General features: G+C 46.2%; 2 protein-coding genes across 7 annotated transcripts in view; one reads left to right on the forward strand and one right to left on the reverse strand.

Annotated features, from left to right (window-relative positions):
- The first annotated feature begins 505 nt into the window (after positions 1-505).
- On the forward strand, positions 506-8620 carry LOC127004940 (cytochrome P450 302a1, mitochondrial-like). The gene is made up of 11 exons (XM_050873239.1): positions 506-1143; positions 1948-2052; positions 3037-3274; positions 3736-3829; positions 4047-4146; positions 4976-5168; positions 5792-5984; positions 6339-6446; positions 6666-6806; positions 7457-7654; positions 8127-8620. The coding sequence occupies exons 1-11, from the start codon at positions 1008-1010 to the stop codon at positions 8235-8237; spliced, it is 1617 nt and encodes a 538-aa protein (XP_050729196.1). The 5' UTR covers positions 506-1007; the 3' UTR covers positions 8238-8620.
- A 939-nt stretch (positions 8621-9559) lies between these two features.
- Positions 9560-13044, reverse strand: part of LOC127004939 (myosin-11-like) — a 54265-nt gene continuing 50780 nt past the window's right edge. For 4 of the 6 annotated variants that reach the window (XM_050873232.1, XM_050873233.1, XM_050873235.1 and 1 more), the window contains exons 13-14: positions 12670-12696; positions 9560-11321 (exon numbers count right to left, since the gene is read on the reverse strand). In XM_050873232.1, the coding sequence (XP_050729189.1) occupies positions 11089-11321; positions 12670-12696 (260 nt within the window). In that variant the 3' untranslated portion in view covers positions 9560-11088. The remainder of the gene's footprint in view (positions 11322-12669; positions 12697-13044) is intronic. The other 2 variants (XM_050873234.1, XM_050873238.1) reach the window with 1 other exon arrangement.

Genomic DNA, 13044 nt, shown 5'->3' on the forward strand with positions numbered 1-13044 from the left:
ATCTCTCTACCCATATATTTTCTAAAGCTTTATAATTTCTAGACCTACATCATAGTTCTCTAGACCTACCTGCATATTTTCTTGCATACAGTTGATGGGCAGCATTAACCAATCCCACCAACAGTTCCTCCTTCTTTCTTTTAACCTCCAACAAGTAACCAAGCTTTTATCACTCAGTTTATTGCTCCACTCCTTTGCCATTTTGAGTTATTAGACAGAATACAATGATCTAAATAAGCTAGACTATCTTAATATATTTTGCTAGTGGAGTGATCTTTACACATTACTTTAGATTTGTGGTCGCAGCTAGGAGTCTAATTCAGCCACAGTTTATTTCCTTATTATTTGCCCATACTATAATTCTTCTGGTAGCTATATATTATGGTCCCGTCACCTCCAAGGAGTCTGCGGTCTTTGGTCGTGTCCCTGTCCGGTGTGTCTGGGTTAAAACAGGAAACAAAGGCGTCCCAGCGGTTGGAGCTGTCAAGTGAATCTCATTGTCCGGAGTTACCCCACAGCAGCAAGTCGCGAGGGCAGCCTGTGTTCTGCTGTGCTTAGGGAGATAACACACTCAGCACACACACAGAGAACCACAAACTCAACACTAAACAGCCAAAAAACAAGATCCCCATACCATCTCAAGCTAAGACAGGTTCAAAAAGCACAAGTAAGAAGTCCCATGCATGAGGATTAACATCGCCAAGGTCATCTGAAGAGCATGCACACCAGCGGACGAGTTGTGACGTCGAGAATCAGCCTGTTCTATGACGTCAATGAGAGAGATGCATGGAGCTCATTGGGCCCGTGGCTGGAGGCTGAGGAGGTTGTGTCCGGTCACCTCAGCAGTGCAACGTTAAAGTGTCAAAACTAATACTGTGAGGTGGAGAACGCAGTAAAAGGGAGAGCGAATCACCTGTGTTCTGGATTCAACGATACCCCACAGATTCAGCTAAGGACAGAACACCTCATATCATTGCCAGGGAGACGTATAGAGTAGAAAAGGCATTATGAGGGGCGTGGTGCTGGGCAGGCTGGCAGCGGCTGTTGGGGAGCGGCTGGCGTGTCCAAGGCTGCCAAGATGTGATGCTGGGGCCCGGACTGTTTCTCCTGCAGGATGGTTCCCTCCCATTCGTGCCCTGTCAGGTGAAGACTACTGCATGACTGACATTGGTTTTGATTTTGGTGTACTGTTTTGTAATAAGTGTGAAATTAAAGGTATATACAGTATGGCATTCTTCGGCATCCTTGGCAATGTTGGGTAAAGTCAAGGATCGAGAATAATTAAGCCGCTTTACAAAATAGGTGATTGCTGATAAGTGCTAATGCATGTTCCTGTTACAAGTTGAGTGCTGCGCCACGAGGTTATTGCACCCACATGTTTACGACCAACTGTCACCTGTCACCTATAGCTAGCTGTCCCTTCCACTGTTGCTACCGGCCGCTGTCTTTTATTTTCCTCCTCCTTTAATCTCACCCTCACGCACGTTTTTTTTTTTTTTTTTTTTTTTTTTTACAGCAGAGGAGTCAGTTCAAGGGCATAAAAAAAGGAAACAAATGTGAAATAAAAGCCCGCACATGGTTACACTTGCCTGGATCATTATCTGCAATCACCGGAAAGGCAATTAAGTTATATAGCATTAGAACATCACAGTTATACATCATTATCGCTACAGAAGACTTGGATAACGTATATGCCTGTCCTGATGAGTAACTTATTATTATCATTGTTAGGTTAAAATAATAACTAGGTATCATTATCGTCATTAAACTGAGGCGTAGGAAGAGACAAAGATCTACCTATACAGATCTTGGAAGAGACCACAAGCTACTGGAAACCGCATCGAAGAGGAGGAAACCAAAAAACGATGTTGTAGTAGGCAAACGGAAAACACCAATATGACCTCTCCTTTGCGATGCCTAATGCCAGGTCACGTTTGGTTCCCGCAGACACCTCCGGGATGAGCTGGGAGGACGCCAAGCCCTTCGAGGAGATACCCGGCCCCTCGACCCTGCCCGTGGTGGCCGGCCTGTACCACTACCTGCCCTACGTAGGTGAGTGAGTGGATGCCTTCAATGACTTTACACCCGCACAGTTACCACCCCACACCCTTTAAATACCACCCCATATACCCACAACTCCTTCTTATAACCCCATACCCATCTCATACCACCCCACACCTCTTTCATACCACCCCATACACCCACAACTCCCTCCTATAACCCCACACCCCTTCCTTAACACCCAGACAACCTCAATAAGCCCCTCCCCCCCCCCCTCTCATATGGGCCTGTGCTGGGCTATATTCACACACACACACACACACACACACACACACACTGTCTTGTAGGGTACCGTGCATGGTTCTGACGTGTGTGTGTGTGTGTGTGTGTGTTTGCATGGCCGAGGCACGTAAGCAGCGGCGGCTTCAAATTAGGCTCAGAACCAGTCGTGCAGAAGCAGAAAAAAATATAACAAGCTCATGCGTCAGGATGTGAGTAGAGAGGCTAAACAGACGCTCTGGGAACACACACACACACACACACACAAACACAAAGATTATATATGCAGCTATTTTTATCGGCGTCGCAGACGAAGATCAACAGATTGTCCATCTTCCTAGTGTTGTTGTTGTTGTTGTTGTTGTTCCCTTCAAGTTGTTTTCCTGGCTTACCCATGCATTGTAGACATGACATTGTATAATAACATTTGTTAGCCCTGATGAACCCTACAACATGGCATTATAAACAAAGTCAGCTTTTTTTTTTCCTTTTTTACGTCTTGGCCTGTGGCGCCAGTAGGCCTTCATAGTAGGGCCTGATGGTCGGCCCCAGCCCGTTGTGGCGCAGGCAAGTGTTTATAGTGGCGCCATCTTTACTTTCAGCATTTTCCATTTTAGACCCCTAGTTGCATAATAAAAATTAATGGGAGGGTCATGCGACGCCGATCTAGCACAGTTTTTGTTCTATTAACACTTGTTTCTTTATAGTTCACCCTAACAACGAACATCCATCCCCTCTTCCCCCCTTCTCCACCAGGCCAGTACTCCTTCAGCCGCTTGCACCACTCGGGACGCCTCAAGCTGCAGCAGTTCGGGCCCATCGTGCGGGAGAGGCTGCCGGGGAACGTGAACCTTCTGCTGTTGTTTGACCCCGAGGACATAGAGACGATGTACGCGAAGGATGGCCGCTACCCGTGCCGCCGCTCCCACATCGCCCTGCAGAAGTACCGCCTCGACCGCCCTCACATGTACAGTACTGGGGGACTCCTGCCAACGTGAGTATTCGACGTGCTGTTCTTTTTTCTGTTGTTCTTTCTCTTCATTAGATCTGCCGTTGGTGATCGTTTTCCTTTGTGTGTAGTACTATTCCAAAACGTGAAAGTACTGTCTCGACCGCCCTCACATGTTCAGCACTGGGGGACTCCTGCCAACGTGAGATCGAGAATGCGATGTGCTATTCTTTTTTTTTTTTTTTTGTTTCTTGGTCTTTGTACTTAAGTTCTCTGTAAATGTTGGTTTTGAACGCGCCTCTATATATTTACACTTCTTTCTACGGTTTTCCGAGAGGCGTGAAGGTCAGTGAAAGGCATATGATTGCAGAACTTCGTGAGGTAGGAAGCGGAAAATGCCAAATGGGCGCGTTTATATAACCACTCCAAGTTCTCTACTGACTGAATGGCCTTAAAGTGCGTGTAGGCAATGCGCAACAGTGGATCGTGTGGTCTCTCTCTCTCAGGAACGGAAAGCACTGGTGGGAGCTGCGGCGTCGGGCCCAGAAATCCCTCAGCCGGGTCTCCGCCGTCACCAGCCGCCTGCCGCACGTTGACGAGGTAAGGCTGCAAGGTCTTCACGTATGCTCATAACATTTTTTTTTTCTTTTTTTTTTTACAGCAAGGAGACAGTTCAAGGGCAAAAAAAATGGAAACAATAATGAAAAAAAAGCCCGCTACTCACTATGACAAAGCTATTATGATCTTAGCCACATCACGAGTATTCTTTAGTTATTCATCAGGTAAAGAACTGTTATTAATCTATTGGGGTCAACAGGTGGCTCGGGAGTTCGTGGACGTGGTGGCCAAGGTGCGAAGTGAAGGGTCGGGCCGTGTCCCGCACTTCATGAACATAGGCAAACGGGTCTTCCTGGAGCGTGAGTATTGCTACCCTAAGTCTATATATACCAAGTCAAGTCACTCTGCTTCAAAACTGCGCAGGAGGCGGTTTTGGAGCGGAGCAGCGGGATGACGTCACTTGGAGCCAAAAAAAAGAAAAAAAATACCCACCAGTTCAGGGGTGACTAAAGTTGGGGCCGTATATGCACTCTGGATGTGCATTCTCGCCTTCTTTCACAGCGCGTTCAGGCAAGCCACTGACGAAAAAATATGTCTTTTTATTGTGCTATTGCGTGACTGTAATTTCAATGACTACAAACGGCAGTGTGGGGTGTGAGGGAGGGCATGTTGAAGTGATTGAAAATTAGTACGCCTTTCCTCGTTTTCTCTAAATCCCTGTTTCTACATTCTCTAGTTTGGCTCCAAGTAGTGTCACGCATAAACCACGCCTCGGCCGTGTCTCCTCCCACAAACCTGCGTATGACTTGACTTGGTGTATATGGACTTTGTTGCTACCCACGTGGTCGAGATTACCTGTTTGTATTTTACCACGGTCATGATATCGCGTACACTGTAATATCATAACCTTCGTAAACAAACCGCCCAAGTCATTATTTTCTACTTTACAGGAAATCAGAAAAGAACTGTCATTATCTCATTTGGCTTAAGATTTAGGCAGAAATGAAGAGGCCAATTCTAGAACACTCAAACCCTGAATGACGAAGGAAACTACAAAAATGGCCGTCATGTTGAAAAAACGATGTAGACAAAAACCTGAAAATCGCTGAAAAATGACTTAGGCGATTATTTTATGAGGGTGACGATATACTCTTTTGGATGAGCTAGAAAATGAACCTCTCCCTCCAGTGACCACGACCAGCCTGTTGGACGCGCGCCTCGGCAACCTCACAGACCACAACGATGAGGCCGACGCTCTCATGGCCGCGGCGGATGAAACCAACGCCGTCACGCTACCCACGGACAACGGCCTGCAACTGTGGCGCTACCTGGACACCCCCAAGTACCGGAGACTCGTGCGGGCCCAGGACACACTCTACAGGTAGGGTTCCAGGTATCCTCAAACGCCTCCACCTCTCACCTCAACTATTGCCCTCTTCACAATCATAGCATAGAAGGTCAAATTACCACCAGGGTCATTATACAACCCCTGGAAATGCCCAAAAATCCTTCAAAAAGCCTGTCAAATATGTGCTAGGGTCCCGGAAGGTTTAACGATGATTCATATGCTTCTTATTGTTATCACACGTTAATCTTGGGTATTTTCTGCGTTTTTCTGTAAGACGGTATTTCTTTTAGAGTTGATAAGAAAGAAAAGTGTATCGTTTTGATCAAAGTGCCTGAGGGGAGGCCAGATTTGTCCCCCCTCGGATCGGATAGAGTTAAGAATATGCCCCCAGGTAAAGTAGAGTAGTTGAGAGCCAGCCATTGATGTTGGGAACTCACTAACACAATGCGAATTTCACTTAATCTTCTTCATCTTCAACTTTTCGTTCAACGTCCTTAGTTTCCTTTCTGGAGTTGAATGGAATTATCCTAATCAAATTTTACCTAATATAGCATTCTGTTTGCATATGCTTCATCTTTTTGCACAGTGCCTTACTATTATTAAGTTCATTCCACATGATGCACCCAGATTACTTCTACATATTTTCCTCCTCACAGAATTGCACTCAAGTACGTCGAAAGTAAAGATGATGAGCTGCGGCACGCCCGTCAAGAGAGGGAGGCAGCAGGGAAGGAAGAGCCAGAAGAGAAAGGCTCCAGCAGCATTCTCGAGTCCTTCTTTGAGAGTGGTCTCGAGGATAAGGACATCGTGGGTCTAGTAATTGACTTGCTCCTGGGCGGCGTTGACACGGTACAATGCGAAAAACTACACATTTTGTCTTTTCACATTGACGTAAAAATGAAGGTCCTCCCTCTTGTCCTTCTTCCCTAAGATATATGCCTGCATTATGTGCCTTATGCATTAATCTCCCTATGCCATTCTTCTGTTGCTGCCCCTCAATGCCTTCTACATACAAGATATCAAATTCATTCACACTATCCTGGCTACTACTCATATCAAGGAGAAGAAATATTAGAGTGCAGTCGTGTGCATGGATTGGTCAACATCCCTCGTATACTTTCTATCTTCCCACAGGACCTTCATGCTGTATAGCACATCCCTGAAATTTCTGTTGGTAATGTTTTCTCTCTACTTTTCCCTCAGGGTGCCTACACACTGACCTACGTGCTGCACTGTCTGGCCAACAACCCCGAGAAGCAGGACTTATTAGCAAAGGAGGCAAAGAGGCTGCTGGAGGGCTCTGGAGGCAAGGTGAGCATGAGGCCTAAGTACATAATGGTATTGATGAGTAAGTTGCAGCATTACAGTTGATTAGCAGCCTAGGAAAGTAAGTAAAGTTGACATTGATGAGTAAATTGCAGCATTACACTTCATTAGCAGCCTAGTGAAGTAAGTAAAGTTGGGGCACATGCTACAGCTGTGCGTGGCCTCGGTGCTCATCTCTGCTCTTAAAATAATCATGACCAACAGGTGACGGTGCCTGTGCTGAGCGAGGCCAAGTACCTGAAGGCGGTGATGAAGGAGACATACCGCCTGCACCCAATCTCCATAGGGGTGGGGCGGATCCTGCAGGAGGACACTGTCATCCGAGGTTACAGGATACCCAAGGATGTAAGGTTTTGAGGGGTGTCCTTTGGGCCTTGGCAGAGTAGTGACGGGTATTGTGAGGACATATATTTATAAAACTTCTCGTCTTGAACTAAGCATGGACCCTAGTGTAAAATATCTGCCACTGCCAACATGGATAGGACCTGATTGCTGGGAACTTTGGCATAAGAACAATTAAATAAGTAAAAATTATGATAAAAGATTCAGACATCCTCCTATAGTCAAACCATTTCAAATAGTCCGTTGAGGCGTTGACTTACGTGGGTCCTTTCCTCCCCTCTACTACACAGTCCCAACACCTATCTTTTCCTCTCATATGTTAGCTATAGGTAACATATGAGAGGAAAAAATAAGTGTTGGTACTGTGTGGCAGAGCAGAGGGAAGCTCACGGAAGCTAATGCCTTGATGGACTATTTGAAATGGATTGACTATAGCCTTATACTTTCAGATAGCTAATTAGGCAAACAAAAAATAAATAATATTGCCTCTGTCCTAAATTTTTTCATGTCTTAAAATGGAGGGGCGTTCAATTCTTGGCGCCACAACTGCAGGGTTATATGACGGTCTTAAAATGGAATGCAGTGTGAGTGGATCAGTTACTGAAGTTGGCTCGTATAAGAGAGAAACTCACCCTTTGCCCTCTCCCTCACAGACCATTCTGGTAACACAGAACCAAGTCAGCAGCCGCCTGCCAGAGTACTTCCATGACCCTCTACACTTCCTGCCTGAACGCTGGCTGCACAAGGCTCCGCCGGCCCATCCCTTCCTCGTCCTCCCCTTCGGCCATGGCCCACGGTCCTGTATTGGCCGTAGGATGGTCGAGCAAAACCTACAGGCAGTGATATTACAGGTAAGCTGGGTGGCAGTGCAGACATGGTTAGATGGCATAGATGCAGAATTAGGGACAGGCTGCACCAGTGAAAACAACCAGGTATTTGGGTCATAACCAGGAATCTATTCTTGTACAGATTTTTCAACTCTTTACCTAAATCAATGACTGGTAATTTCCCTTATCAAGTAAGTTAGCCAGTAAGTAGTAAAGCTTCCTTCAGTAAATTCATATATGGAAATAACGCACTAGTTTCCTTTTTGTAAGGTTATCAACAGAAAAACAATCAGAAATTAATATCAAGTATCTCCTCATTTTCTCTATCAAGTATGTTAGGCTAGCCAGTAATAAGTATAGCTTTCTTCAATGAATTCATATATGACACTGATGCTCTGATTTCCATATCTGCTGTAGCTATTAAGAGTGCCAATGACTATCTAGTACCTCCACTTAGAACGAAGATAAGAGTCTTGAACATCCTTGTGTCTTTCAGCTCATGTTGCGGTACCGAGTGGGCTGGCTGGGAGGTGAGTTGGACTGCGTCTCCAAACTGATCAATGAGCCAGTTGGACACATAGAATTTACCTTCACCGACAGGCAGTGAGCAGGTGTGTGAGTGTGCATTTGTCAGTGTGTGTGTGTGTGTGGATGCATTTACCTAGTTATAGTATACAGAATTTGAGTTAATCTTGTGTTGTCCTGTCTCCATGCCATCTTATATCTAACTGACGACAGGGGATTTTCATTATAAACATGTATCCATAACCCTGATGCTTTATGTACAACTCTAGAAATGGTGCTTCATATCTGGCCAATTGAGTGTTTTTGTTATGACTGGCTCAGCTGATCAAGAGTAATGCCAATGTTGTGGATTTAGAATTTATATTGCTGCTTTGGAGGACTGCTTGGTGGGTTAGTCTTAGTGATCTTAGTGATATCCAGCCTACCTAAGACCCCTTGGTGGTCAGATAAAACATATATTTCTTATTGTGGTTTGTTTGTCTCCTTCAGGCATGGAAAATTGTGGGAGTAGCTCTCTGTCCATCTTACTGCCTAGGGTCAAGCTTCACATCAGTTGTTCGGCTCCTTTCCCTGCCCCATTCCCTCCCTTCCCTTCCCTTCCCTTGCCCATTTCCCTTGCTTACTGAGCCCATCACCTGCCCAGTGGGAGTGACTTTTTGTCTTGCTTATCACCAGGGTCAAGTCTCACGTCAGCTGTCCTGCCCCATTCCCTCTCTTCCCTTCACTTTATTTGCCCATTTCCCTTGCTTACTGAGCCCATCACCTGCCCTGTGGGAGTGACTTTTTGTCTTGCTTATCACCAGGGTCAAGTCTCACGTCAGCTGTTCGATTCCCTTCCCTGCCCCATTCCCTCTCTTCCCTTCACTTTATTTGCCCATTTCCCTTGCTTACTGAGCCCATCACCTGCCCTGTGGGAGTGTCTTTTTGTCTTGCTTATCACCAGGGTCAAGCCTCACATCAGTTGTTTGGCTCCTTTCCCTGCCCTTTCCTTGCCCATCTTCCCCATCACCTGCCTGGCTCCTTTCCCTGCCCTTTCCTTGCCCATCTTCCTTGCTTACTGAGTCCATCACCTGCCCTGTGGGAGTGTCTTTTTGTCTTGCTTATCACCAGGGTCAAGCCTCACATCAGTTGTTCGGCTCCTTTCCTTGCCCCATTCCCTCCCTTCCCTGCCCTTTCTTTGCCCATCTCCCTTGCTTACTGAGTCCATCACCTGCCCTGTGGGAGTGTCTTTTTGTCTTGCTTATCACCAGAGTCAAGTCTCATGTCAGCTGTTCGACTCCCTGCCCGTCCCTTCCCTTTCCTTGCCTATCTCCCTTGCTTACTGAGCCCATCACCTGCCCCAAGTATGGTGCTGGGACCTATGCCTCTTCCTACAACACACAAAAGGATAAAGAAACTACTCCATCTCTTGACTGTGCACCTTTATCTGGATCCACTGACACAGCCTCACGCGTGGCTCCATAAACACCCCTTTATCTTACTTTGTACGCACTCAGAGTTCTGGAAGACAGCCACATTTGTATAAAATATATACACTCTCAATGACACTGTACAAGTTGGATTATTTTACAGGAGTGTGGCTGATGCACTGAAATATACAGATCAATCACTGAAGCAACCAATCTTCTTCCTTATACATTAAGCTTCTGGCCAAAACAAAGGTCTCTTATAATGCTATGATGAGTGTTGACTGTCCTGCTGCTAGCATCTTACCCACTACATTCAGTATCAAGAAAGTAACATCAACTAAACTTTTTCTTTGATTTTTTTTCTTTTTTGCATTTGCTGAAAACGAGTTGCACTTACGACAAGCATTGAGAAAGTCATGAACTGGACGCTACAAACTTTGACATTTCACAACAACTGAAGTATTGTCAGCTCTATGAAGCGTGAGCAGTAACAGGAAAGATGCTACAGCGATTAGGTAAGGGGAGAGGTGGGGGGCGAAGTAGGACAGAAGGTAGTAGTAGTACAGACCGGAGGGAGGAGAATCAGTGTTGCTTAAGGATCTTGTGACGGAGGGACCATCAAGGGCTCTTGCTCAGTGGGGACCCTTGGTAGCGTGCGGGGGAGCAGGGGTCATCCCACGAGCCTCTTCTTACTGGTCACAAACAGAAGACTGAGGCTTGGCCCAGTCCCGACCGGCAGCACCAGGAAGGGCGCGGGCGTCACAAGCACACCCTAATCAACCGAAACAACCGACTGGACGGCAACCAAAATTCTCTCGACCTCCCAATGCGCAGGACTCTTACAGCTCTTCCCAAGAGAGGCGGACGGCATCAAGGATACAGAGGGGAGGAAGGGGTCAGAGTGGCGATAGGGTGCCACACAAGACGTCACTGGAATGTCTACAGGAAATGGCAGCACAGTCAACACTCGGCCGATGGCAACGAAACGTGACACCCTTATCCCAGTAAAGATAACCCTTAAGGAGAAACAAAAACCTGATATGAGCTGGTGCAATCACAGAAGAGGACCTACGAGAGATTGTTCATCGTGAGTGACTTTTACCCACGGGAACCACTAAAAATATTGCTGGTGCTCCGCCCTGCCTGTGTCCACCACGAGGCGGCCGAGAGCCATGAGGTTCTTGGTAACAGTTATCACATGAGATTTAGTACAATACACTAAAGACGTCTGATTGAATGATTGGCGAATAGTCACACTGGGAGTCCATTCAAGGCTCACCAGTGTGAGGGAGACACAGTGTTTTGTTTGGCCCTATGGCATTGTTAACACCAATATTCCCTGGGCCCTTGTACTGTCCGTGTTCCCCATTGATGGTTACAGAGGATTGTCGAAGTAAGGTTTTGATCATGTCCACATTATGATTTTGGCACTAGTAGAGGTCACTCCTGGTGAGGGGCCGAGGCACTGGGTGTCGGCCTCCTCAAGTCTGTAAAGTCAATGTCAGTTGTTGGGTCTGGGTCATGCTACTGGGGCAGGGTGTTGACCTGCTTCAGGTGGGACTTGGCCTTCTTCAGGACATCATGGGTCTTGTGCAGCTGCTTGCAGATGGCGCGCTCCACGTTTTCCTTCCGCTGGTTGGCACGACACAGTTTGTCGAGCGCCTCCTTGAGGGTTTCCTTGGTTGAGGCGAGGTGCACCTTGAGGTTCTCGCTCTCCTCTCGAAGCTGTTGGTTCTCCACCGTCAGTGCACTGTGACCTGCAGCAGAACACACTGATCAAACTCACCTATCCAGGCCTTAAAGATGTATGGCAGAAACACTACTGAAGAAAATTCTCAAAGGCATGAAAGAATGACACTACATTGTATTAAAAGACTCACCTTCAAGGGACCACACCGTACAGACAAATGAATCTAAAAGAACAAAAATTTAGATTTCTTTCTTGCATGGTATAAGGTGGTGCATGGAGCCAACACCTTCACTTCAAAACATGGTGAACATGCTGCTGGTGGTTCAGCATAAAGTATGAATTGCTGCACTCCTGAATGCTGATGACAAGCCAGGAACAAGCATGGACTACTGCAGGCAGGAGACTAGTGAGATGCTAACTCTCTAGATTTAGTTGATCTATTCTAGTTATTTTCCTTTCATGGGATTTCTCACCTTCAAGATGCATGAAGATGTAGAGTGTTGCACATACACACGCATGCACACCCACACACGTCTGATGTACTCCATGCACAAGTACACATTCACAGACAATACCAATGTGAAAGTAAGAAATTTCCAAGGAACTGAAAAATCTTTGAAGTGTAGCACAGTAATCTAGTAATCAAAACAGCAGCCTTCAGAGCTCGCTACAAGACCAGTGATGGATGGGAGACACTTTATCTGTCACTTAGTATCCATTTGATTCGGCAAGGACCATAGAAAGACTTAAGGGAGAAATATAATGTGTGTTATATTCAAACCAGTGCATCAAAGTATGAAAACTGAGGTATGTCGAGAAAGACAGAGTGGTGGTGAAGTATCGAGATGAAAAGCTTCTCAAGATGCAGCAAAGCAAGGGTGCGTGTGTGTGTGAGGCGCCTGAGGACTCGGCAGGAGAAAGGGAGCAGTAGCAGCATCACGCCAGGCAGAGGGCGTCCAGATGGCCCAGGGTTTGTTTGGTCTTCCTCAACACATTCCGGTGAGACTTATTATTCTATTTTATAGGATGGGAAGCAGCTCAAGGGCACAAAAATAAAATAAAATAAATAAAAAAGAGGAAACAAATAGCCCCCCTTCTATTTCTTCCAACACAAAACCAACATCTGTAATGGAGTGTTGGAGGGAATGTGTGTGTGTGTTCCCATAGCCAGACTCAGCTGTGAAGTCAGGCTGGGGTAGTCTGACCATAGCGCTGCCAAATCTTATTCAATTTATACAAAACATATACAGAATTTGAAGTAATGAGAGCAAGTGATGTATTCCAGGTGATGTGACAGCGCTATGAGAAGGTTCAAGCCCCACCCAAATGGACTTCATGTATGTGTCAGGCTATACTGAACCATCTGGACCCGTGTGTGTGTGGCAGGCAGCGAGAGAATGTGACATGGTACTCACTGCTGAGGCCCCGGAGGTTGGTGGGGGCTGGGGGGCAGAGAACAAGGTGAGCTACAGGTGGAACTAGTAAGCCTGGGGGAGACTGGGGACAGGAAGAGGCAAGAAGCGACCTGACAAGTTCCTCCCACCTCAGAACTACCAATAAAGCAACCAGTCAGACCCCAACACTTAGTACTAACAGTCAGCCATTCCCAGTCACACCAAACTAACTTGCCATCATCCATTAGACCCCTCCGCTAGGCTCCCTCTACATTGCATTACTACCCTGTTAATGGACTTGTCTTTAGAGCAACTTTTTATATTTTTTTTACAGCAGTCTTTAGAGCGACTTTTTTTTTTACAGCAGTCTTTAGAGCAACATTTTTTTTTTTTTTT

This window comes from Eriocheir sinensis, chromosome 29, assembly GCF_024679095.1.
Source record: "Eriocheir sinensis breed Jianghai 21 chromosome 29, ASM2467909v1, whole genome shotgun sequence".
NCBI classification, from domain to species: Eukaryota; Metazoa; Arthropoda; class Malacostraca; order Decapoda; family Varunidae; genus Eriocheir; species Eriocheir sinensis.

Excerpts from the sequence above, each read along its gene's own strand:
- LOC127004940 (XM_050873239.1), top strand. The coding sequence starts at position 1,008 with ATGAGGGGCGTGGTGCTGGGCAGGCTGGCAGCGGCTGTTGGGGAGCGG. Across the intron at positions 3,830-4,046 it reads GCCTGCCGCACGTTGACGAG|GTGGCTCGGGAGTTCGTGGA; the intron begins GTAAGGCTGCAA and ends TGGGGTCAACAG. Across the intron at positions 5,169-5,791 it reads GCCCAGGACACACTCTACAG|AATTGCACTCAAGTACGTCG; the intron begins GTAGGGTTCCAG and ends TCCTCCTCACAG.